The 26,103-nt window shown below is 31.5% G+C and overlaps 1 protein-coding gene across 1 annotated transcript; it reads left to right on the top strand.

The window, feature by feature from the left end:
- The first annotated feature begins 864 nt into the window (after nucleotides 1-864).
- LOC148609801 (uncharacterized) lies at nucleotides 865-26,103 on the top strand. The gene is made up of 13 exons (XM_088541057.1): nucleotides 865-1,068; nucleotides 2,592-2,718; nucleotides 5,487-5,689; nucleotides 6,801-6,961; nucleotides 7,369-7,523; nucleotides 10,044-10,108; nucleotides 10,583-10,759; nucleotides 14,062-14,176; nucleotides 16,203-16,273; nucleotides 20,291-20,464; nucleotides 20,768-20,888; nucleotides 21,205-21,255; nucleotides 24,005-26,103. The coding sequence occupies exons 2-13, from the start codon at nucleotides 2,658-2,660 to the stop codon at nucleotides 24,730-24,732; spliced, it is 2,082 nt and encodes a 693-aa protein (XP_088397183.1). The 5' UTR covers nucleotides 865-1,068; nucleotides 2,592-2,657; the 3' UTR covers nucleotides 24,733-26,103.

The following is a 26,103-nucleotide window of genomic DNA, read 5'->3' as shown; positions in this document are numbered from 1 at the left end:
CCAAAACCAAACCAAACCAAACCAAAATAAAAACAAACAAACAAACAAACTACCATATTAAAAGAACTAACTAAACTTAAATTCAAACTGAAAATGAAAGTAATAGATATTGTATAGTAAATGACTTATTATTTATCGATGTCAATCAATATTATAACTAAAAAAGATGCATGTTGTACTATGTACACGTTTTATAGCTTAGAATACGAGACAAAAAATCAAATATGTTTAGTCGAAACGTAAAAAAGTTGAAATTTTGGTCTTGGATAATACTCAGTAAAATGACATCCAGCTACCCAAAATGCCATTATACGGTTACTTTACGGCTTATTTATACGCAAAATTTACGGCAAATCGCGCGTGCATTTTAGACTACTATCACTTGACAACATGCTAAAACCTACAATTTTGTAGTTTATTATGAAGGATGGATGGACTTTGTAATAAGCCCACGTTTGTCACTGTATGTCTGTTAGCAAGAAAGCCATTGTGTTTTATAAATTATTGTTGAAATCGTATGCAAAGGAACAATAAAACACATAATGGTAAAGTGTTAAGAATGTTAGCAGAAAAAGTCTAAAGGTGAAATATTGACCCAATGTTTTTTTTTGTCTGAAAGTTAAACATCACTTAATTAAGATTAAATAAATTGTAGAACCGTCTCTCGTTCTTGTTCTCGTTAAGGATTTGCAGTCGGTAAATTCCTAATTAATGTACCTTTAACATATGAATGTCATAACTGATTTCTTATTGCGATTCAAACCATTCTACCAATCATGCAGTGAATTACAACCAGGAAGTTGCCTTCAATATTGTGTTTATTTAGTCTATCTTTGCTGATACTACATGATTTTTATGTAAATGCTATTTATTTCATCTAATTTTGTTTTATAATTTTGTACTGATGTGACCACTAATTTACCGATTATGACACTGTAGCATGCAAATGTCATTCACCTTACGCCGCAGTGAAAGAGGGTATTTGGCGCGCTGTAAAACATAGATTTAACCCACCATTTCGTTTGAAATGACTTTACCAAGTCGGGACTTGAGTTGATTACGGATCGGGTAAGTACTCGGTAATTTTGTTGTTACCCTTAATTCTTGTATGCTTGTCGGCTCGAAAGTGTGAAGCACGAGTTTAAATATGTCATTTTTTCTTTTCACGAATATCTTCAGAAGGTTCGCTGCTCTATTTAAGAAAACCAGGGATTTCAGAGGGTTGTGAAATCTTGTAATAGAAAAAAATGTGCTTGTTTTTTTATACAAGCATTTGATATTTTGGCAGATTGGTTTTGTCCTAGTATGTTTTATCTATTAAAACACTGAAGAAATAATAATGGTTTCATAAAAGTTTACCAAATACCATTTTAAGGTGTGCTTAAATGAAATTATGAAAAGAAATGTGGGGGTTACTATGTAAAAAATATAAATGCTATGAAATAATTAAAACCAGAGGAGTCCGAACATGAAAAGCTAACATCCTTAACTCGTAATTGAGATGAGGAATTCTTGCAAATGTATAACTAGGAATTTTCTGGTCTCTTCTATGAGAAAAAAGATAGTCTCATACAATTTTTTTTCGTATGTGCAACACAAAACTATCCTTAGAATCAATCTGTAGAAGCATTAATTCATCCTATATGAATGCTATAGTATATGGCCATGTAACAAATACAACACACGTGAGTTCCGTGTCACATTTTGATATTAATGATGTAGAAGTTTAAGTGTAGTTTCCTCTACTGATATTTGCCACTTGTTGTTTGCTTTACAAAATAAAAATTAACATTTACACGAACTGTTTAACTTATTTTCTGGTCTTTACTGTTTATATGTGGTGAAAATCATTTGTACATGTACATTATATTTGGGGCATTTTTTAATCGTTTTATAGTAAGATATTCGCATAACTTGAAGTTTACGAATTGCATACAAATATATTTGTATTCATATTATACACAATGAATAGATGGTCAGTGTTTTTGATAAGTATAACAGTCTGGACGAATGTTTTTAACAAAGGTTCTTAAGGTTACACATGAGTGGTTTTATTAACAAGTTTGACATTTTCAAGAGTAATATTCTATTTCAAATAATCAAACTTTATTTATATTAAGCGAAATGGAACTAATTTCATTTGCAGTTAGAACATCAGTTGTGAAAAGCACATTGAACTTTCCGAGATCTGTGAATTGAGAGTTGTTTGTGTTCTCGTGCAGAACTTGCTGTTGTTGTAAATCCAAGTTAATGTACCTTGCACATATCAATGTCGTTGGAACTGATTTCCTGGTGCGATTCTCAGCACTCAAACCGTTCATGCATTGACTTACAGATAGGAAGTAACTTCATCTAATATATTTTTTATTCATTTTTTGCTCATGCAACATTTTAATTATTTTTCATTTGAATTATGTTTACCATTCATTTGACGCTGCTTGATTTCGAACATCGCGGGTGTAAAGGAGTTTGCTTTATTATGAAGCTGGGATTTCTTAGTACTCTAGATGAATATCAATTTATTCATATAATTATATACATTTATTTCTAACGCACAACTTTCTTCTCACAGAAATCATTTGTGTTTTCAGCATATGGGATATGATCTATAACCCGTTGGATAAAACAGTAATGTTTTAGGACAGGGAAGCGAAAACATGGTTTTATTTAATGCTTTACATATAATACTTTTGATAAACATAGCAAGGGCGGCACCTGGTAAGTATTTTTAAAAATTCTAAATGTCTTGTTATATTTGTTTGATTTCTCTTATCAATAATGAATAAATAAATGTTTTAGCAATTAATATATGCACAGATTTATCGACTTTTTTCACATCGATATACATGTATTTACGATGTTCTTTGTTTTAATAATCCTAAATTTGGACAGTGATTTCCGTTTATTTATCCACCAGAACTAGAAATTCAGGAGACTACTAACACATCTCTCACTGCATTATTTTCAGACATTCACCTCGAAGGACGAACATTAATGACAAACGAGAAGGTTTTGATTTTAAAATTTAAAATTGTCTTTTCTTGTGCAGTAATATACCAGCTGCCTTTGTATATGGTGTTAATTTCTCTGTGGTTCAGGTATTCTAGTTCTAGTAGCACCTTTTCTGCCATGGTGTTAATACAAACGTCTCGTACTCTGCCTAAAAAGTTTTATTTCCGATATCCATATCTTATTGGGAAATATACTGTTTCTGACAAACAGATTATATATGATTGATTAATAATATATTATAATATCTACAAATTCATTTTCTGTACTTCTATACCCCCAAAGTTCAGGTTTTATTTTGCAGTTTGTGTTGTGTGTTTACTTGTAATGTACATGCACTTGTTTAGTTCCTTTTATTTTCATTTGATTATTGTTAATATATTCTGTACTTTTTCGATTACTGATTTTCCAAATTTTGACCGGTGGCAATTTTATAAAACCTGCTTTAATTAACCCTTTCAATCGGAATTCCTGTACCAAGTCAGGACCATTTTGGTAGTTTACACCTCTTCAGTCTTTACCCTGATATTGCCGTTTATTGAAGAGACTTTCCATTTTGTCTATTCTATGACTATTGCCTAGGGTTAATCATATTCCTATAATTATTGCCTAGGGTTAATCATATTCCTATGACTATTGCCTAGAGATAGTCAGTTCGATAATTTTGTTTATACCCTTCATTATATTAGTGAAAAATGATGTCGGGTGCTAAAATTTCTTTTATTATTAATAATTCTATTATTTCTATATACTAATGTCTATTTCCTGTATTTCTTTTTTCAAACGACTCATCATAACCTAGCACAAGAACACAAATGTCTGGACTTAATGCACTTATCTTACTCACGGCTGTCCGATATATGATTTGAAGGGTCGTTAATTGCCCTTTCTAGGTTGTCTGATTGAAAATTATATAAGATAACATAAAAGAACAAAGGCATGCCTAAACAATGACCAATGAATGGATAACTGTATATGAAAATAAAGAGATAAAAATATACAAAGTGTGTGCCCAGTTGTAGATCACGTTTCGAAACTGCGTCAGCTTTAAAAAATTTGGAATACCTCGTATTTCATAAATTAAGACATTATTGAGCTTTTAAGAAGTGTTCATAGAAAACACATGCAATGATTGGCACATAACAAATTTTGTTTCTCAATCGTGTTTATCTATTAGGAAAAACAAACTTAGGCTTTTTTTAAGTGAATGTTGGTTTTTGATTAACTAATAAGGTAAGAATATAAAAAAATCCCTATAAAGCACTTGAAACGTTTAAAAAAGGGAAATGACTATTTGATATTCTCATAATTCAATTGGTAGGGAATTTGTAATGTATGTTCTGAGTCACCCACAAGTTTTTGATACAGAAACAATTCTCTAACGAGTTTAAACATTACATAGGAACAAACAAATTTGTGGATACGATTTTACTCTGTGTCGTCAATATATTATAACCTGCCTGGTTTCTATATGGACCGTCTCTGAAATGCAACGTACGATCACTGATAAATTAACGTTTACTATGGTCATTGCAAATTGTAGTAGACATCTAGTGTGTTCCAACAGACATTTTTGTAATGTTACACGTTGAACAACCTGCTTGATGTTAGTTTAGGTGTGGGATATTTTATTTATTCTATTAAAATTGTGATAAAATAAGAGGAATGTCCCGACAGTTTAATCCCATTAATATTAGCTCTTTATCTTATAAATATCTCTATTAAAATTGAGTTAATATGAATAAGTCACATATGTTGGTGTCCGTTTCATCAATTTAAATGGTACAAAGAAAGTTTTAAGGGCCTGTCATGGAAAACCGAAAGACAGTGTAATCTAACAAAATGGACATTGTTTTGCAATTGACTGAAATAGAAAGAATGAAATAAATAACATAGAACGCACTAGAAAATTTAAAATAAAGGGAAATTACTCTTTGATCTAAACATTACAATGGAAAATAAATTGGGGGATACGAAATTTACCCTGATCTGTCCATATAATAAGATCTGTCTAGTTCCCACGTGTACAGCTTCCCAAAATGTAAACGTGAACATTCTTCTATGCATTATAGTCTAACAAGCAAGTCTTAGTGTTATTTCGAAAGTGAAACAATATAAACAATATTTCACAACCACAGGCACAACACACAAGCAATTTATGTTTAGGCAACATAATATCACATAAATGTTTAAGGAAAATGATTACGGCTTTGCATTCACGAAAGATATATAAATTGCTTGAAAAATACCGTTTTTTCTTGGGAAAACCTAGTGTAGTTACTCTCGATCTCCATGAATGAAATTCGTTGCAAAAAAGGTGGATGAAGTGGGGGAAATTCCAAATCCTCAACATTAATTTGTGAAATACCATAGTAGTGGTTATACTATTGCTACATTTTTCGTCTTTTACTGCTGCAAATTGCAGACTGTATATTTAAAAGGAATTGCCATCGAGGAATAGTATCGTTTATCTTTAGGTATAAGGAAGGTGTACAATCTAATGCTGCTTCAAGAAGGTAGAATTGTCAACATGCTAGATTACTGGAGTCGTTCCAGTACACTAGGAAGCATTGATAATTGGGACAGATATATGCAAATAATGCAACTACCAGATCTTATATTATATGGTAACTTCCGAAGCTTTGTAATTGATAGCTGGCAAAGTGATCCACCTGACGAGGTTTGTATTGTACAAACATTATTTCAGGAAGGAGTAATCAAGGGAACCAAGGTTCTAGCTGTAATCAAAAGAATGTAATCCAAGGGCAAATAGTGGCAAAATATGTAAAATTTCCACTGTGATCATTGTTCATAGCATATTAATAGTATGATCAGATGGAAATACTTAACAGGAGTAAATGTTTTGTTATGTTTTAACAATGCTCATGTGTAATAATTTAAAATTGATCAAATAACGATTTTGAAGGGTTAGCTATAAAATGTGTATATACAGGCCAAATACCTTTTTGGATTTAGTTAAGTGTCAGTTGTTGTACGCCATTATGACTACACATTAAGTATACTTTACAGCTTTTATCCTTGAAGCATTTGAAAATTATCTCATACCATTTCATATACGTACAAATTCATATCTACATCTGTATATCGAGAAAAAAACAGCAAATGTACATTCTGAATTTGACTCTGAATACGACATCTTATTAGGTTAATCATAAAAAAAAATATTATTTTAATTTAATTGCATCAGTATTCCAAAAAATGAACAAATTAATGTCTTATTGATTTGTTTGTATTAAAAACTACTTTTTTTTTATCTAAATAGAAAATAATATTTTGAATCTCCAATAACATCAAAGTACAGGTGTAACGTTCCATTACTTTGTAAACTCTTGAATGTTTACTGTATTTCCCATCTTGTTCAACTTACTTTATAGTCAAACATATACATGTTACCCGAAAATACACAATGCGCATGAAACACCAATTTTACTGGTCATAAAATCTTTTTCTATCTGATTCTAGCGATCGTCTGTCAATGAAGTTATCAGTTGTGACAGAAAAAAACGTAAGAAATGTCATAACTCCGCTATCGACCAATCACATTTTATTAGAAATGCGTCACAATAAAAACAAACAAGACAACGAGTCACAACCACGTGATTTTAATATCAAATATAGACATCACTTGTCCGTATCGCATTATTTATGGTGTGTTATTGCATATTTAGCCGTTCAAGAAGCAGATAAGCGAACAAATCATAGAGAATTAATTCAGTGTACTCATATACTTACAAGTACGCTAACATCTATAGTATTGTATATTCACACAGGTTGCCCTTATAACCCTCAATACGTATGGAGATATTCATGCTTGGATGGTGTTCAATACTTCACTGTCAAATTCAAAGGAAATGAAAACATGGATGACAACAGATAGACTGGTCGACAGCTCGTTTAATAATGCAGCATTACAAGTGAAGTTTAATTGGACGTAAGTTTAGATACTCAATTCCAAAACTTTAAAGTCCATACCAAAGGAGAAGCAGAGAAAAGAAATACTGAAATAATAAAAGCACATGAAAACATGAAGAAAATGCACAAAAAAAGTTAAACAAATTAGAAAACATATCTTAATTATAATATAAAAGAGTTAATCCGACGCAAAGTAAAAGAATCCTGCACGTGTTTTTTTTTTCGGAACGACCGCCTTTTTCTTACGTTATAACCGATAAAATGATACTTTTTTTTATTTTCAGTAGAACAGGATGGCTCAAATGGCTCAAATATACATAAGTTACATTATACAATAAGTACTAATTTGTCTCTGCAAGAGTAAATATTAAATCACTTTATATCATAAAAATTGCAGTCCCCCTTTATATAAGTTACTTTTTTCAGGGATCCATTGTACCAGCTATTGATTACCACACTTACGTATCATTATGATGCATGGTTTGCCATACTAAACACAGGCTTACTCAATGGAACAAGTTGGGGAGAACCGTATTTTTTAATACCAAATAATTTTTCTGAACCATTTAATGCACCCCAAGGTAAAATATTGATACATGAAAACAAATAAATAGATTGATAGATAAAAAATCAGAAAATAAATAAATGAATAAATAAATAAAAACAGATCGTTAAAAGTCGCCACGTCTTAAGGCGTCCCAGCATTGATAAGTCGGTTCATCTGTCCTTCATTGAGTCGATAAAAATCATGCCTATAATGTTTTGTCATTTAGTTACTATTAGATTTGATATCTAGTTTGTTTGACTAAATTAAACAATAGTTAGTATTTTATTGTTGGTGACAGTTACCCTTTAAATTTAAGTGAAATCAAGGGAACAAAGATTCGAAACTAATCAAGAGAAACATAATCAAAGTATAATGTCTTGACAACGAAAATAGCTAAACACAATAAAATACTTAAAACAACCAACATACGTTCAAGGAAAAAGGAATAAATGAGCAAACTGTACTACACTCATTTTATCATGGACCAAGTGCACTGGTAGGGTAAGCGTCCTCCTAGAAACAGACACCGACTGAATAGATTGTAAAATGTCACGTTCGTAGTAGACACTGCAAACAAATCGGTTCCCATGGTGAATATTGATACACCATTAACCATTATGACTCATAAGTTCATGATGACAATAATATAATTTTGTAGGGATGACAAATCTTGTATCAATATAACCCTGTTCTAGAAGCATTATTGTAATCGTGAAAAGTCTAGCGCGGTACAAAAAGCCCGCATAGTTTCGGCAACATTCTTGTATAACACTTTAGTTATGATATGACAATTGTACATGCAGGTGCTGAAGATGAACGAAAGTTGACAATACGAAATGAGCAGTCATTGGGTGTGCCATATAGTTTGGTCATAAGTTTTCCTTTCCAATAAAATATCCGAATCAAGTCTTATTTAAAACAAAACAAAACAAAACAAAACAAAATGTTATCTCTATAACTGAATCTAAGACCGAATGTTTTGGCTTATCCCTTTAAATAAGCTATAAAGTCATCCTCATAACAGTGAAAGAATAAATCAGCAAGCATCGGACCATATATTGTTCAATGGAGTGCTGACTTTCAGTTGAAGTAACACATCCACTGCACTTAACAAGTACTTGTTAATCAAGAATTCCAGCATTTTTGACAAGGTTGTCTTGATGATTTGAAAAAAAAATATATTGTTGTTAGTCCGCTAATCGCTTCTTAAAGTCTAATTTGATTTTTTAAAATTTAATTTAACTTTGTAATTGTTTGGTAATGTACATGTACATTCATACTCTTTGTTCTGTATTGATCTAATTGATGATAAGAAAGTGTTTGTTGGTTATAAGTAAGTGATAGGGTTCAGGCTTTTTACATTATTCTCTCATGACAAACTTGGTGTAAGAGAATTTGTTTGTGGTGTAATGTGTTTATTATTATGTAGTGTGGGAAGACCAAATATAGCAAATTTGTCATATAATATCGTTGATAGTCTATAACTTCATTGTTGATCTAAAGATTCTTAAGTTTTATATTGCAGCAAATTGAATCAAGACTGTGAATTTGTGTTATTTATTGTTTAACTTCGAGAGGTATTTACGACTTTTAGTATGTGTGTGGACATAATGTAGAAATAAAATGTCTAATCTGTAACTATTTGTCTTTCATATTTGATCTCGGTATTAGGCGTATTTGTTAATGTATTTATGTCTGTCTGCCCTTTCCTTGAAAAATGATAATCAGAGGAGTTAACAAAAATGTTTTTTTTACCTCTTTGATATTCAGTTAGCTATACAAAATGTTAAAACTATCATTTAACATATTCAGCAAATTGGGTTGCAAATTTCAAAGTTCATTTTTTGAAAGTTGTCATAACCTGATATTTATAATAATCCTACTGACATGATCCGATGTGTTTCGATTGAAGTGGTCATGGTCACATTCTGGGATATTCAGATGTTTCGATTGAAGTGGCCATAGTTACATTCTGGGTTATTCTCGATGTTTCGATTGAAGTGTTCATCGTTATTTTCTGGGATATCCAGATGTTTCGATTGAAGTGGTCATAATTACATTCTGGGAAATTCTAGATACCCCTGTTAGTTTGGTTGGTTTCTATTATCTTTCTCTTTTTAATTAACAATCGCGATACATAGGACCATGCATATTCATGAAAAATAAAGATTTTCAATGTCAAGACAAAACTTGGAACGAAATAACGAATTTATTTTATTTTATTTTTATTTTTGCAACACCTTCCTGCGGGTTGCAATTGATCAAGGAATGACAATTGTGGAATATGTAATATTTGTTTTGAAAAATGTGAATAAGCAAAGAAAAAAAAATTGTTAATTTATCAAGGACCCTTCTCCTGTTTTCAGTTTACAAGGTCATGATTCCAGTAAAACTTGAATATTGTAAATACCGACATGTGTGAATATCTTAGATAATATGAACACAAAAATTTAAAAAAAATGAAATACAATTTAAGGGACTCTTAAAGGAATATTAACATGCACTCCAGATATTTTTTGCATTAAATGTCTGATGAATCAGCTTTTTTATCTAGATGATATGGATACTTCTCCGATTACAATAGGAATATTCTACTTTAGGAATCAAAAGCTGTTAGAGGTATGTACTTTCATAAAATATTTAATCTTGATACATGCCAAAATCTGTTTCATATGCCGTATTATCCTCGGCCAATATAAGCTGAAGAGTCTGCTGTAAGTATGTGATACGAATTTAATTGGAGTCCGAGATGCTCATTTGCTTTTGTTACTTATGTATGGCTAGTTACTACATGTTCTTTGTTGTGTGTGTCTATTTTCCATGTCTGGCCTTTGTCACTGGATTACTTTCTTTTGATTACCGTTATAACCTTGGTTCCCTTGATTACTCTTTTATAATATATCATTTTTCATGTTTCATATGATAAGAATTTGTAAATCTTGTATCTATCATTTTTATGTCAGTATAAACATGTGTAGTATACAGATGTGTTATCTTATGGAGTTACTTTGTTTTGTGATCAATGTAAGTATCTAAGCGACATGGGTTACAGAAATATCATTTTACAAAAACAACTTTTGTCGTTTAATTTAGATAGACCTAATGGAAGAATTTGGAACAGAACCAACTACCATCCAATACATAATGGTAACCTCCGTAACGAGATCTAACACAAGTTTATGGAGATTTACTTTGAAATACAGTGAGAATTCATGCAACGAATCGACAAATTATAAAACATTATATCAAACCAACATTAATGTTTCTAAGGTAAAAATAATTATAGTACAAAAATGTTACAAGATGCTAGTATGTTGTGCAAAGTATACACAAGTGCAAAATTCTGTTACATGTAATGAAATCGATTTTTGAAACTTTTTATTTTTTTGTCATCTTAAACTACTTTATGTTTGGAAGAGGGAACCACGGTTATAGCGGTAATCAAAAGAATGCAATCCAGGGACAAAGACCAGACATGGAAAAGAGACATACACAACAGAGAACATAAAGTAACTAAAATCATACATACAAAGTAAAACAAGCAAATGAGCAACTCGGACTCCACTAAAATTGGGAGCATGGACCAGGTGCACCGGTAGGGTAAGCGTCCTCTGCTTTTCTGGATAATCGCAGACTGTGTTTGTGAAATGAAAAGAAAAATGATTAAAAATAATAATAAAAAAAAATAATTGTATGTCTACAATGGACAATGAAGTTGCTCGAGTAAGTGAGTTGACAACGTTAAAAAGTAGGCAAACGAAGACTGATGTCTCAAAAATCAGGAAAAGAAGACAAGTCAGGAAATAGAATTAACTACAAACATTTACGCACAAGAGCTTCATGGGCCCTGAAGGACCAAGTGTAGATATGCAATATGTAAGGTTCATCTACGCACAGTTTAGAACTAAAACCAAATGCGGATTCGGACTTCTTAAAAAAAAAACGAATAACCAGAAAGGTGAACAAATGTATATGAGACCTAATCCCCTGTCATATTTGCGCTATGTTTAAACAACTCTTGGTATTCACTGCCAAATATCCTTTTTACAAATCAATTGTAAACATATCTTGTTTTAAACAATTGATATCGTGTTTATGTGCACTCGGTCATTGTCATTTACGAAATAATAATTAAGAACTTGTCATGCAGAACATACCTGTACATAGATAATCTTTTTTTTTTTTTCAGAATTAAGAGTATCAGATTATTCTAAATGTGAACTATTAAGAACAAATACTGCTTGATATGATATGAAAGCTTCTTCCTTAACAAAAGACTATTTAACTCAAACGTTATGTGTTTCGTCTGTCTTTCCCTTACCTCTAATTTTTATGCATTTAGTTTTAATCTGCTAACTACTTGTGTATGTAGACCGTCTTTGTTACACGGAGAGCGAACGGTTCCTGTACAATCTACATGCATTATATGACATCCTGTAAATATTGTTTAGACTCCATTATCTCCAAATGAAGTTTGCGGTAATGTGTTCTATAAAAAAAGTAATTGAAATTTTATTATTTACAAAAAACGAGAAAAGGGACAGTAACCCCTTATTTTTTTCAACCTCTTACATCATGTACATTTAAACTTAATTATATTAAGATTGGTTTTCCGGAGTTTCGGTCGTATCTGTTTTATTTTTTCACGTAAAGGCAATGTCTTTACGTTATATTTTAACCGACATTTCAGTAATATGTTTATTCAACTGCTTTTGCTGTAATAAAAATATATACGTTCTGATATACTTTAAATTAAAAAGCGAAAAAAAATGTCAGTCTGGCTTATTATAGTACTCATTTTTTTGAAAACTATTCTAAATAACTATAAAATACATGTGAGCAGATTATTTGATATAATGTATTAAGTTGGTGACTAATAAGATGCTTTAGATGCTTTTCTTTCCGAAATAAAACTTCACGAATGCTTGAAGTCAATATTAATAGCCTTTATTATCATTTCACAGTATATAATTTACCATTTTAACAAGAATGTTTATCAATCATGACATAAACATTTTACCTTAAGTAACGCTTTCCAAAAATGAAACTTATCATGTGTTTTGAAAATGTGATTAAGACGTCTGTTTTACTGCATGTCTTTATAACATAATATTTTCGCCTACAATGATTGATTCAATCATATTATAATAATTCTAATCATAAGATTCTTCATGCTTATAGCCGTTTTTGATTGGTCGATACCAGAAAGTTTACACTTCCATGGACTTCGCGAGAACGTTCATACATGCATGAACGCCGGTCAAATTGAAACTAATATGGCGACTGTATAGTTCGAGAGAGTTTGGCAACGACCAAAACGGCATAATATGGCCGTAAGAAGAGTTAATTACATTGACATTGATTTTACCGGTACAGTTTGTTTACAGAGAGTAATTTTTAGCTCGGGGAAAGAAACTTATAAATGCTTAAAATCTAACTACAATTAAGTTCGCCCCAAAAATTAAATTGTCCTATAACTAAATTCTATAAATACAATTACCGGTTCAGCACATTAAAAAATAAGAATTTCCAAATGTCGGGATGGAATTACAAGGATTAAACAGCTATTTTCGGTCGTCCGTGCATGTATGAACTGATCTTTCCACTGCCAAACGTTACATGAACGGCCTTTAGCCGTTCATTGAGTTTGGGAGCTCCGAGGAGATACGTTCATACATGCATGAGCGACCGAAAATAGCTGTTTAATCATATAATTAATCATTCAAATTATGTTTTATTGGAAAGAAATACTTAGAAAGCTGTTCATAATGTATTGACTGCGTTAACAACAAAATGATAACAAAAGACGTAATAATTAAAGTGAAGATCAACGAAAAATAAAATATTTTTTTTAAACAGGCGGAAAATTCAATTAAGGGGAACTTCGATGTTTATGGTTTTGAACGAGTAGGTTATTACATTAAAGACAAGTTTCGGGTAAAAAATAACTTGATATTATTGACAAAATCTGTAGAAAAATGGACAGAATGAACATAACAGTGACAGAAATTTATTTCAGAACGTTATGGCCCTAAGCAAATGATTTTTACACTCAAAATAGAGATTCCTTCAAGTCATATCATGTTCCACCATGACACAGAATTGTACCTTTTTTTCTGATTTTGTGAACAATATTAAGATTTTAATCAAATCAAATTCCTTAAAGTGTGTCTCTATTAACAGGAAGCATTTTGAATTAATAAAACCGATTCCATCTGAAAAAATATGAAAAAAATATACCGTATGAACCTAATCGTTTGACAGCCATAAGATTTTGCGTCTGTATGATAACGGCGGACTTTGAAACACTGATAATTCATACAAGGTATAATAATGACATTCTTAGAATATTCAGTTTACAAAAACATGCTGGCAGGCAATTGAGCTTTGAAAAACAACAAATACAGATGTTTAAGTAAAAACTTGAAAAAAACCCATTCTAAACGTTTCACCTTCATAGCATTGTGTTGTGACTTAGCTTGATTTGGGACGGCGCAAAAAAAGAATTACATGATTTTCTGTATAAAGATAAGTGGTGTTACTTTTTGTAAACACATTCATGCCTTTTCTAGGAATTTGAGACGGAAAAGATGAATAACCTGGATCTTCTACGAGTACAATGTATAATAATATCGCTGCTGTGCAATTGTTATTACACTGGACTTATTAAAGTATATCTGTATCAAGGTGTGTATTTATAATATTTTTTTCGGTAGTGTTGTCTTTTTTCTTTAATACATTGATGAAAACATAAAAAATATTCAGATTTTGTTTGCCTAAATCTTTAGGATAAAAGAATAAAAACACACACACATAAAAAAAACCGAAGGAAATCACTTAAAACTTAAATTTCACGCGTAGTACAAACATTTACGAAAAAAATCATACTTTTCTATTCGACTCGCACAAACGTGAACATATTCATTTAATCGAACAACTTGCGCCCGACTTTTTTAAGAATAAAGTTGTGAACATGACATTATCAAACCGCTTTTATATATAAAATCTTCAAACTTCAACTTTCTTTAACAAAAAAAGTGCTAATTTGAAACCTGACGATACAATAAAATTTAAATGTATGTTTTTCTTCAATGAACTCAAAAACCTGGATTATTATGATTTATGGCGGAAGTTTGAACAATACATCGATGGATAAAACTTTTTTAGACCAAACGCAAAGGCCAAAAACTTCATCTTCCAACCGCGCATGAGCACCCCTAATTACATTTTCTCGCACATTGTTCTTAATTCACGTTGCGTTCGTGTACAGATGCCCCTTCATTACGTTAATGTATGAAACCTGCTACATTGTGTTCACGTTCTAAATTTCAACCTTTAACACCATCAAATGATATAATGTTTTGAGCTAGATATTTTTATAGAATAGTTTTGGTCCTCAGCTGTTTTGGTAATTTGGAAAAAATCGTCGTTATGTGACTTTGTTTTACACATAATTGAAATCGGGCACGTTTGTAATTCCTACATAAATACCTAAACGAATTTGTCAAATAGTTGTTTTCGTTTGCATAAACAGTATCGTTAAAGCATACATAACTTAACTTTGAATCTATGAATGCTTGTTCCATTCATACCATACTTTCCTTTATGATTAAAGAATTGAATATGTTTGTTTATATTAAACACGCAGTAAAGAACCTGTAGTAAAAGTACTGTTCTTGTTATATAAATACCATTAATCAGGCAAACAATAATCTTATAAGTTTTGAAATTTAAAATAAAGTTTTAATGGCTTTCTCGAGGCTGGTAGCTGGTTATTCTAAGCACAATAGGACGCTTCAAAACGACATCCGTTGGAATTTTCAAATCAAAATGGCTTAAAAGATTCACTTGTGAATGATTCTTTTAAAAACTAAAACATCGAATCTCTCGGAAATGCTAAACAGTTATTCAAACATCAGATTAAAGACATATCAGAATGAGCATGTAGTGAAAGCAGTAATATTTATTTTTTTCCATAGCCGACAGTACTTATCTTTTCAAGTTTTTCAGGTAATTTCTAATTAAAACTAAGACTCAAAAACTGTTTTTGTTATATAACTTTCATTCAGAGATTCGAAAAATCACCATGGCAATAGGGATTGACAATCTTTTTTTTTCGACCACCATCAAAAGTATGAACTTACGCATGTTTTTGATTCCTCACTCATTTGTAATATGCAGTCTTTTTAACATTTCATAACTTATGTACTTTCAAGGATAAAAAATAATCTAAATTCTTTAAATATACGTTTATCCTTTAAAAATCTAAGAGAGAAAAATCATTATTACAAACTTTGTCAGTATACCCATATTTTTTGTAATATGAATAGGGTACACGGTTGGTCAATCTAATGCAGGGAAATGAGTATTACTGTTTTTCCTATATGCTTTATCAAAATAAAATGTTCTTATAAGATCAACTAAATACAAGACACTTTCTTTTGTTTTAATTTCATGAAAAACAAAAACCCTTGTGAAATATGGTATCATTTTTCTATCATTTATTCAGCAAAAACATTATTGTTACATGAGCTCCTAATGTTCTTTTTCATTTTCCCATGTCTTTTGTTAATGAATAATCATATCTAAGACAGACGCTGTCCAAGTATTTTTAATGAGGTTTTTCTTTATGGCAGTTTAAATGGCAGAAATCAATATTCGCAACTATGAAAAATACTAAGTTTCAAATCATCGTTTTCTTTTTCTCACAAAGATTCAAACATGGTATCATCTAATCGGACAGTTGAATATGAAATCAAGAAAAACTATAATCAAACCAATATGGTAAGTCTGTCAACAATATTAAGTTTTACTCATACCATCTTTAAATGAAAGTGTAATCAAGGGAATCAAGATTCGAGTGGAAAAGAAAGAGGTATTCTCCAAGATCAAAGACCAGACAAGGAAATCATATTTGCCCAGGAATGTTTTGTCTTTGACAATTAGCATTTGATATATACATTGTTTGTATACCACATTAAACACTGTGTAGTATTCTATTGTTGATGAACCTTAACCTTTAAATGAAAGGCAAGTCAAGGGTAACGAGCATTCGAACGTTAATCAATAAGAACACATTCCACGGAAAATGACTAGACAAGGAATATAGACACATACAACAAGGAACATGAAACAACAAAATAAAAGGAACAAAGAAACAAAATCAAATGTGCTACCCGGATAACTCTTCCAAAAACTAGGAGCATGGATCAGACGCAACTGCTGGATAACCATCCTTTGCTTTTCTAAAAACATCAACTGAGTTGCTCATAAATTGCCATTTCCCAGATATTTGAAAGGGGAAAGGAAAACTATGACACGGCAAAAAAAATCGGTTCTCACTCATAGATACACTATAACGATATCTTTTACTACCATAAAAATGTAGTAGTTATATAACCCTGTCCAGAAGCCTAATTGTAAGGAGTTTAGCATGGTAAAAAATAGTTTGCTTAGTTCGGTAAACTCTCGCAAAACGCGTGAGTTGTTATATGAAAACTCCATATGCAGGTGCTGAATTCGTGTCTGATTAAAGGAACATTTGGAATTTGCCTGAAATGCGTTAAATGCAATGTATTATAATCGAGCGTGTACAAAAGATGGATGCCAAATGACAAATTGTAATGTTTACTCTAAGGCTTCTACCTAATATGACCAACATAACTAGTATAATCTTGATCAGGTGACTTATGTGAAGACTGCTGATTCTTGTATAGAAAAACGTATGACATTTGGCATTATGAAAGCATGCACTGTAGCAATAGAATGAAGTACTAAGAAATGGATAATTGAAAATTTGAAAAAACAAAGTGGTCGCGGCGATGAATTAAAATTTGCAGTCGTGTATTACTTGCGTACAAAGTGGAAACATAAACATGTTCATGTTTTTAAATAGACCAAGAGATCACGATATAAGACTTTCTGTCATATTTTCAAGTATACATCTGGTTTAGTTGATCGGCCATTTGTTTTGCATTGGTGAATTTCTGAAAAAAAAAGCAGATTTAAGGGAATTTGGTAGTGCCCTTGCTCTTTCTATGGAAACTTATGAGTTAAAATCTTCCAGTTCATTGATGGGATACCAAAGTCTTCATTTTCCCCTTAGAAACATAAAAGACAAGTTGATTGTTCTCATCTACAAAAGCCTCCTTTTCAAGTAGTTTTTGTGTTATTCGCTGAGAGTCGTTATGAAATTTATGTAATGGTAGCAATTTTTAGAAAAGTGTATGTCTTGAGTTGAATCACATGAAACATGTACATTATTGCTAAATAATAAAAGAACTGCAAATTTGGGGTTTGTGGTAGTATTTTTGGATACAGTCCACACTATACGAATATATGTATAAATAAATTGACATCCATTAAGATGTCTAATGACTGTTAAAACATATAATAAAAAAAATGTACAAATATGTTATCGATTGAAATGTTCAAAATTTTAGCTACATATCATGTTTGATTTTTCATTTGTTCACAAAGAATTTTTCTAGTGGCCAAGACATAGTATGTAGAAGAACTGTTCCGTAAACAAAAGATGGTTATTATTTTTTTGCTACTTTGCAGAGAAAAGGATTCGTTCAGTTAAAAGATTCTTTTGTTTGCCCTTTTTAAACAAAGAGAGGCAAAGACCACTAGATTTCTGACATTAAAAAATGTCAAACCCCCGTGACCAAATTCGTGAGTTGTCAAATCGATGTCCACAACTTTAACTGAACTAGCAATTTGCCAATCATTTAATTTTTCCCGTAATGTTTTGTTCCAAATCATATTCTTGTTACTAACACATTCAATTCATATCAAATAAGACAAAGATAAAAATTTTATTACACAGTAAGGATTTAACTCTAAAGTAATACCTGATCCACCATTGTCGATGGAGATAATCACTTACTACAAATATGTAATCGTTTCTGCCGACAAAGCTTCAAACAGCATTGTATTTGTTTGTGCAGCCCATTTCAAGGAATTTGGAATTGATAGTAACCCTCCAGGTAATGCCACATTCAAACGTACTTCTTTTGACAAAGATGAAATCTTTAACACCCACAGGTCATTCATGTCTTCTCTCAACCTCGAAATAAAACTTTCATGTCCAAAACATATAATAATCCATAAAAACGGTATATAGCTGGATCTTCATCTTGCTCCACGAAAGAGATGTCAATTCAACTTACAAAGCTATTGTTAGCAGTAATAGATGGACAACAAACATGGTTACAAACCCACATATTTTTCTTAAGCGTCTCAGAAGAGTAAAGTGTATTACACAGAAAAGCAGGTTTGTAGCATGCTTAGTTTTCTCAATAACATATTTGTCACATTTGGAGGAGCTCTATTTCATTAACATGTTGGCACTCCGATGGGCGCTTACTGCTTCTCTCATAGCCGATTTGTTTTGGTATTCATACGCGACTGAGTTTTCTCCTTAAGAATAGAAATATAAAAGATGCGAAATCCTTTAAGTTTACATACAGACGTAATACATTTTGCGTTAATATTAACAACCATTCTTTTGGTAAATGGTTACTTTCAATATATCCACCAGAGCTTGAGATAAGGAGACTATAGAAACAGCTTGTTTTTTTTTACCTTCATCTCGAATTCGACAACAATGGTCATCTCAGTACTAAGATGTACGATAAAAAGACGGCATATGGTGTTTATACTTCACAATTGATTAACTACGCTAGAGCAAGTACCAACTACTCCGATTTCCTAAAACGCCATAAAATATCTGCGTAACAGACCCCTGACCAGGAACATATGGAAATGCGTCTCAAAAGGTCTGTTTCCAAATTATTTTTCAGATATAAGTCCTTATTTGAAAAATACTCTTCTAAAACAATGACTAATGATTGTTCTTGTAAGTTATTCTTTGTACTGATATGACCACTGATTTACCGATTATGAAACTATGGCTTGCAAATGCTATTAATCACCACCTGTATATTCACGGCTAAATGGAAGAAGGAGGTTTGGCGCGCTGTAAACCTAAATTTAACGCACCATATCGCTTGAAATGCCTATAAAAAGTCAGGACCATCGTGATACCACCTACTCCGATGATGTAATATCTATTTTGTCAGATTTCTTTTGGACTTGACTTGATTATATATCGGATTAGTGTTCGGTAATTTTGTTGTTACCCGTATTCAAAATAATGTTATTTACTTACAAATTTACAGACAGTCAATCGGTTCATGGAACTACTCTATTATTACTCCAATATTCTATGTCAAAAAGAAGACACAAATACGTTTTTATCAGAATATATCACTTGAAAAATACCTAAACATATAAATAACTTGTAGTAAGTATGCAATTATGACATATCTAGGTATGTAATTGTCATAATTGGTAGGTCATTTCGGGTCAGCATTGTTACTTGTACAGGTATGCAGTGTCCTTATATAGAACTTTCGATCTGTTTATTTACTGACTGACAATATTGTATTAAAAATAAAAATATCAACCTTTTACAAAGGATCTTTTGTTTATTCAGATACTTACTATTGTTATTAAACAATCTTTGAAAGATAAACAGCATAAATCCCAACTTTGTGGTTGGAAAAATAACTTCGAAATGACTGAGAGTTAATCTTTATCTTTGATTCCAGTATAGACTTCTTTTAAAGTAAGACTAATTGCAACGCTATATAAACAGTACAGACAATAAGAAAGGCAAATGCAATAATCTAAACGGTTTCGTCACAAATTAAACCATGAACAGATATATGCTGTTATATGTTGGCCTTAAATATGATTATCAACCATTTATCATTCACAACCATTCTATTTTAGTTAGATATACCTGAAAACACTGAAATTGGAAACATAAAAGCATACGGATTGTATGATATGATCTTTAATTCCAAAACTATGACTATGACGTTGGCATACACTAGTTTGAAATGCACAAATTCAATCGAGACGCAATATGAACAATATACAGATTCCAACTCGAACAGAGAACAGGTATTTAACTGATCAAGACTTTTTATGAAAAACGTTATTTTTTATATAAGAGAATAACCCTAAATAACTAAGACATATGTCTCCATTTTTAGCAAAACAAAACAAAACAAAAAGAACAAAAACAAAAACAAAAAATACCATAAAAATGCCTGTTATTTTTTTTCTGTATAGAGCCAGACTTGCCTTTTAGAAGGGGCGTTTGAATGAATATCCGTTACATATTTTAATTTTTTTATTATCTTTTCCCAATAATACATATAAATTCTAAACAAATGTAAAATTATGTGAAATAATAAATTGCAGGTTTTCAGTTTTGGTCATGTTCACAGACTTGTGTTAAAGAATGTTCGATGCCTTCGGGTAACATTTATTCCTGAGGCCCCAAGCTGGGGCAAAATAATTCTATATAAAACCCGCATTAAAGGTAACTAAAATATTTTACAAATATACATTTAAAAATAAAAATACAGATGAGAGGACACCACATGAATGCATACTTAAATGAAACCCTTAAAACGGTACGTATCGCTAGGAAAGAGGAACAATTTTAACGAAATTGATACACAAAGCGAAAAGTCGAAGCAATACAGCAACATACTTTCAATATTGCAGTACCTATGAAAAACTGGCTGGTATGGAGATTAAAGAGAAATTTGTCAACAATGTGTTTTAATGAATTACAAGCTCAGTTTTATTGTAATTCTTGTTCAGTAAACATTATATGTTTTGCAAAATTTCAGGTGATTTTTCTAGAGCGCCTTTGGTTATATTTAAAGGATTTTGGTATAACGGTTAGTAAAGTAATTTCCACTATATTACATCAGTAAATATGAGCAAAAGATGAAAAATCATTTTCAATGGTATTCACAGAGTGACCAACACTACACATTGTTTTACTTTTTAAAAAGTAATAGTTATGTATAACTACGAATACAGAAACTGATGTATCAAAAATAACTGCTACATTCTTAGTCAGATAAATAATAATAACAATAATAAAAACTGATAGACCTCAATCCTGCTGTCAGTTAAAGCGGAATTCGGTACCACTCTTATCTTTATATCATCAATAGAAGTCAGGTTAATGCATTCATTACATACATGTATCACTGTGTACTATCGTAAATTGGGATATTTTAGTGTCGGGTTGATTTGACGGTTTTCTGTCAAAATGGTCATGTTTAGTATGGGTGTGTTTAGTTTTGGTGCATTCATTACGATTAGTGTTTTAACTTTTCGTTATCTTCCAAAACAAAAACTAATGCCAACATTTCCCAATTTACGGTAGTGCATATAAATACAATTATTCATCGAAATTTTCTTACGAAAAGGTACAAAAATCAATAACTGGACAAATACAGTTAAACAGACAGCATCAATACGGAAAAAACACAGGCACAAATATGGATTTTATACTTTCGGAAAGTTTTACCTCCGTTAACTCCAAAATGTGATTGTTTTGACATTTTGCAATCTAAAACTAATCTCACAAGTAAGAAATTTTAGCATATCAATTTTGTACGTCTAGTAAGATTTTCTCAATTCCCTTTAAGTTAAAGATACAACTGATGTACCTTCTTGGGCCTCAAACCTAGACTTTACATTGAACATAGATGATAGAGATTTAAAATTGGACCTTTATGATTAAAAACGCAGGGATTTTGATTTTCAAATTCTAATCCGTCATATAATATCACGTCTCCAGAAAAATCAGTCATAGAATATATTGCAAATTTCAGTATTCTGCACACGTATTTCAAAAACCAGTGAACTTGTAACTTGTACTTATCAAATTTACTCCCTGGAAAGCGACAGTGCTGCTGTTGCCGCATAACATACTTACTTCGCAACACAATTGTAAAGTCAATTCTTATTGCAATGCTTAATTTTTTCTGTCATCTTCATTTTTTGAAAGTAATTATATTTTTTCTGTTGTTTCCAGTGAGGCCCCATTTGTCTCCTGTTTTCATTATTTAGCCATCTGCTTTCAATTTGACGCTTCGGTATAGTAATTATAGAGTTTGTTTTTATTGGTCCCGTATTCATCGTGGACTTGTAACTCATTCGAAAGTCACATCATACATCCGTTTAATATGTTATTCCACATAAAATGTTTCTTATTCTCTGATACCTTTATTTTATTCTGTTTGTTTTAAACACTGCAGATGCTCTACACTTACACACAAATACATTTATTTAAAAAATCATAACTTGATTCTATTTCTATTGACGAAATGATAATGTGACTTAAGGAGGTAGACCTAGGGTAAGGGACACAACTCTTACAAATAACTGGAACTTTTGTTTTCAGCATTTTACATCAATCCCATATAAGCATCAAAGTAACTTGAACTGATTTCATTCAGTTTCTAATGAAAGCTTGACAGGCTTTGGTGAAATTGATTTTGATACAAACATAACACTGATTTCAAGAGTTATGTCACTTACCCTAGGCCTACCTCCTTACGCCAACTTACAAAAGTAGATAAAACAAGGTTCTTACACAGGTACCATACTCAACCTAGCCAAAAGGACATTTTCTTCTATTCTACGCGAATATTTTTGTTTGCCCGCAGTTGATATGAAGTTGCAATTTAGATTATTTCGGGTGGTTTAAATACCGATTTTTAGCCTTTCACACTAGCAGGCCTGGCGTAAGTGCGTTACCTAGGATATTACAGGATTGTTTTGAAATTGTATCGTCTCATGCTGATACAATTGCCATACATCCGGGTAATATCTTTGTTTGCACTATGCATATTCGACCGTGGAGCACTGTCGAAAGTTGACCCGGTCTAATTTAGTAAAACTTGAAAATTAAAGATGAAACTTGGTGTACATATCAACTGTGATTAGTAGAGTATTCATGCATAAGTAGACGTAATACTTGTGTAGGTAAATAGGTTTAAAATGTATGCTTTAAACAATCTCAAAAGATTCAGATCCTTTTCAGATTAAGTTCTCTACACCAGCTGGCTGTTTTTTTCAAAAAATTAAATACGAAACTTTTGAAAATCATGAACAAATGAGCAGAAAAAAGATGCACTTATATTTTAACAACAACACTACGTCTCCTTCCTTTTCCTTGCCGTTTTAAAGTGCCAGCAGTCTAATTAAAAGCCAATAAGATTGAAGTGCCCGATATTTAGAAAACATGTTTTGACACTTGATTTTGGGAAGCCAACAACTTTGTTATGAATACTGATATATGGTTTTCATAATGTTATCATGGCTACAGATTTTATAATAAAATATAGAATATCTATCTTTTTTTACATGTATCTCCATAATGTAAGGAGTTCAACGATATACACGTTTTACAGGGAAAAAATTGTTGGATTTGCTTGTTTGAGTGTCTCAATACATTTTTTTTCTACAAATTTTCATAGAATTATCTGCAGAGACCTATCTATAGAGTGGAACCCTCGGTAACTTAGTATGACCTCTTACAAACCCTTTGCGAGTTGCATGTACTAGTTGTCATTAAAACGTATTAGCCATATCCAAGCATAACGAAATAAAGAATGAATTATATTTCAGAAACTTTATGTCCAGGCAAATCATTAGCAAAACAATATTTCATGAAAATTGTTGATGATTTTGCTTCACACCGTAATACAACGGCTTATACGACAACCTTAACACATTCATTGTCACATGAGAACATTAAGCCTTCTTCGGCTTCACCACATAAATCGACAACATTTTCACAAAGGACAAATTCAATATATGACAAGGTATCAACAGTAGGTAGCGACAGTATACAATTATCGACAAACCCAGTGACAGATTTCCATGATCGAACAAGTACAATAGTTCCGACATTTGATGACGTGCCGACTATATCCAACAGTGATTATACTACTCCATGGACGACGTTATTGATCGAAACATCTGTATCAACAAGTGGTAATACGAACGCTGAGACGTCACAGTCACGTGCGTTGCCGTCGACAAGGAACTTACAAACAACATCCACACCAGTGACATCTACTGAGAAATGCAAGTGCCCCGTATTGTCCTCACAACATGTGCCAGATTTAGAGGAGCGATTGAAAAATTTGAAAAAAGAATTGGCAATAGATAAAAAGTCTCTATCATCACATAAACGATCACGAGTGAGTGCTATGGATAACAGACCTTCAGCTCAATATATAGGATATACAGGAGGCATTGTTTTATCTTTGTGCTGTGGTTTTATTATACTGTCGGATATATTGTCACTAGCACAATTCTTAAGTGCGAAGTTCAAGTATCAGGAAAATTAAACCTAAGTAATAAGTTGGCTTCTTTGTCTTTAGCAAGGTATATTGACAATTGTCAAGTCATAAATTGAGAAGTCACGTCAACGAAAGACAAATAAAGACGGAGAAGCGAAATGGGAGAATGGGTAAATCAATGTGAAATAGTGTTTTCGTTGTATAAAATTTAAATCGGTAATGTGATAATAATAGTATCGGAAAATGCAAATAAGACTCGTTGGCCCATTATCTATAGCTTCTGTGGTTTTGTACTAATGAAAATGGGTGCATGGTTTACATTGTAATTCGGACGTTCAATCTATTTTTAAGCTAAAACATAACGCATATTACAGTAAAGGTTTTTACCATAACTGGGAAATAAGCACACATGATTTCTTTTAAAGTTAGTTATGAATATTGGATGGTAATCCGATTAAGTAGCATAATCTACTGCACCTAATATGTGTATAATATTTACCAATTTGTACTGAATTTGTACAAGTATTAACAAGATTATGATGAGTTATCTTAAGACAAACATTGGAAGTTTTTGCAGTAAACATATTATAACTTTTACAATTGTTCCGTTTAATTATAATATTGAGAAAAAGAGAGACGTTCATGACTTGTCTTTTCGTGACAAAAAGTCACTAAAAACTCTTCCTATTCTATCATATTGTATCATATTTTGGTGTATTAGAAAACAATTGTCATTGTAACATCGTTCTGAGTCTATGAATGTTAGTTTTACGCTTTCATGAATTCTAATGTATAATTTGTACTCCATTATCATTTAACATCAGCTTGTAAATAAAATTTTGAAGGCTACACCAAAAGAACTTTTCTTACCAACCAATTAAGTAAAACTCCACTTAAGAATCATGCAAAATGTGATTTATCGTTAGAAAGCCTACATATTTTTATTTTTGATATTTTATTTAAAATGTCATAGTAAACAGAAAGTAACATGTGGTTTTTCATACACTCCATGTTCATAGGAGATGAAAAATATATAGAATGCACTGTAGATTTCAAAATTAAGGGAGATAACTCTGTAAATGACACTCAAATACAATAGAATCTATTGGTTTTCAATGTTGATTATCTCCTAAGAGCAGGCAGATATGAATGAATAATTACACATTTCACAATATAGACCCATAAGGCAACCTAATTACAAAAATAAAAATATATAGCCTTTTTTGGGGGTGTATCATATATTTCAGACTTTGCATGATTCTTAAAAAGACTACTACTTAAAAGCCCAATGTTTATTCTTCAAAAATATTATCTTTTTTTGTTTATACATGCTTTCATACAACGTTTAAGTTTTCCGGACATAAGATTTGGTAAATGTATTATAAATCAGTTTTTTTTAAATAAATTTGTTGTATTGTA

The sequence above is a fragment of the Perna viridis genome, chromosome 8, assembly GCF_037379345.1.
Source record: "Perna viridis isolate PV_CMFRI_1.1 ecotype Kerala chromosome 8, ASM3737934v1, whole genome shotgun sequence".
NCBI classification, from domain to species: domain Eukaryota; kingdom Metazoa; phylum Mollusca; class Bivalvia; order Mytilida; family Mytilidae; genus Perna; species Perna viridis.
This window is presented reverse-complemented; position numbering and strand designations above follow the sequence as displayed.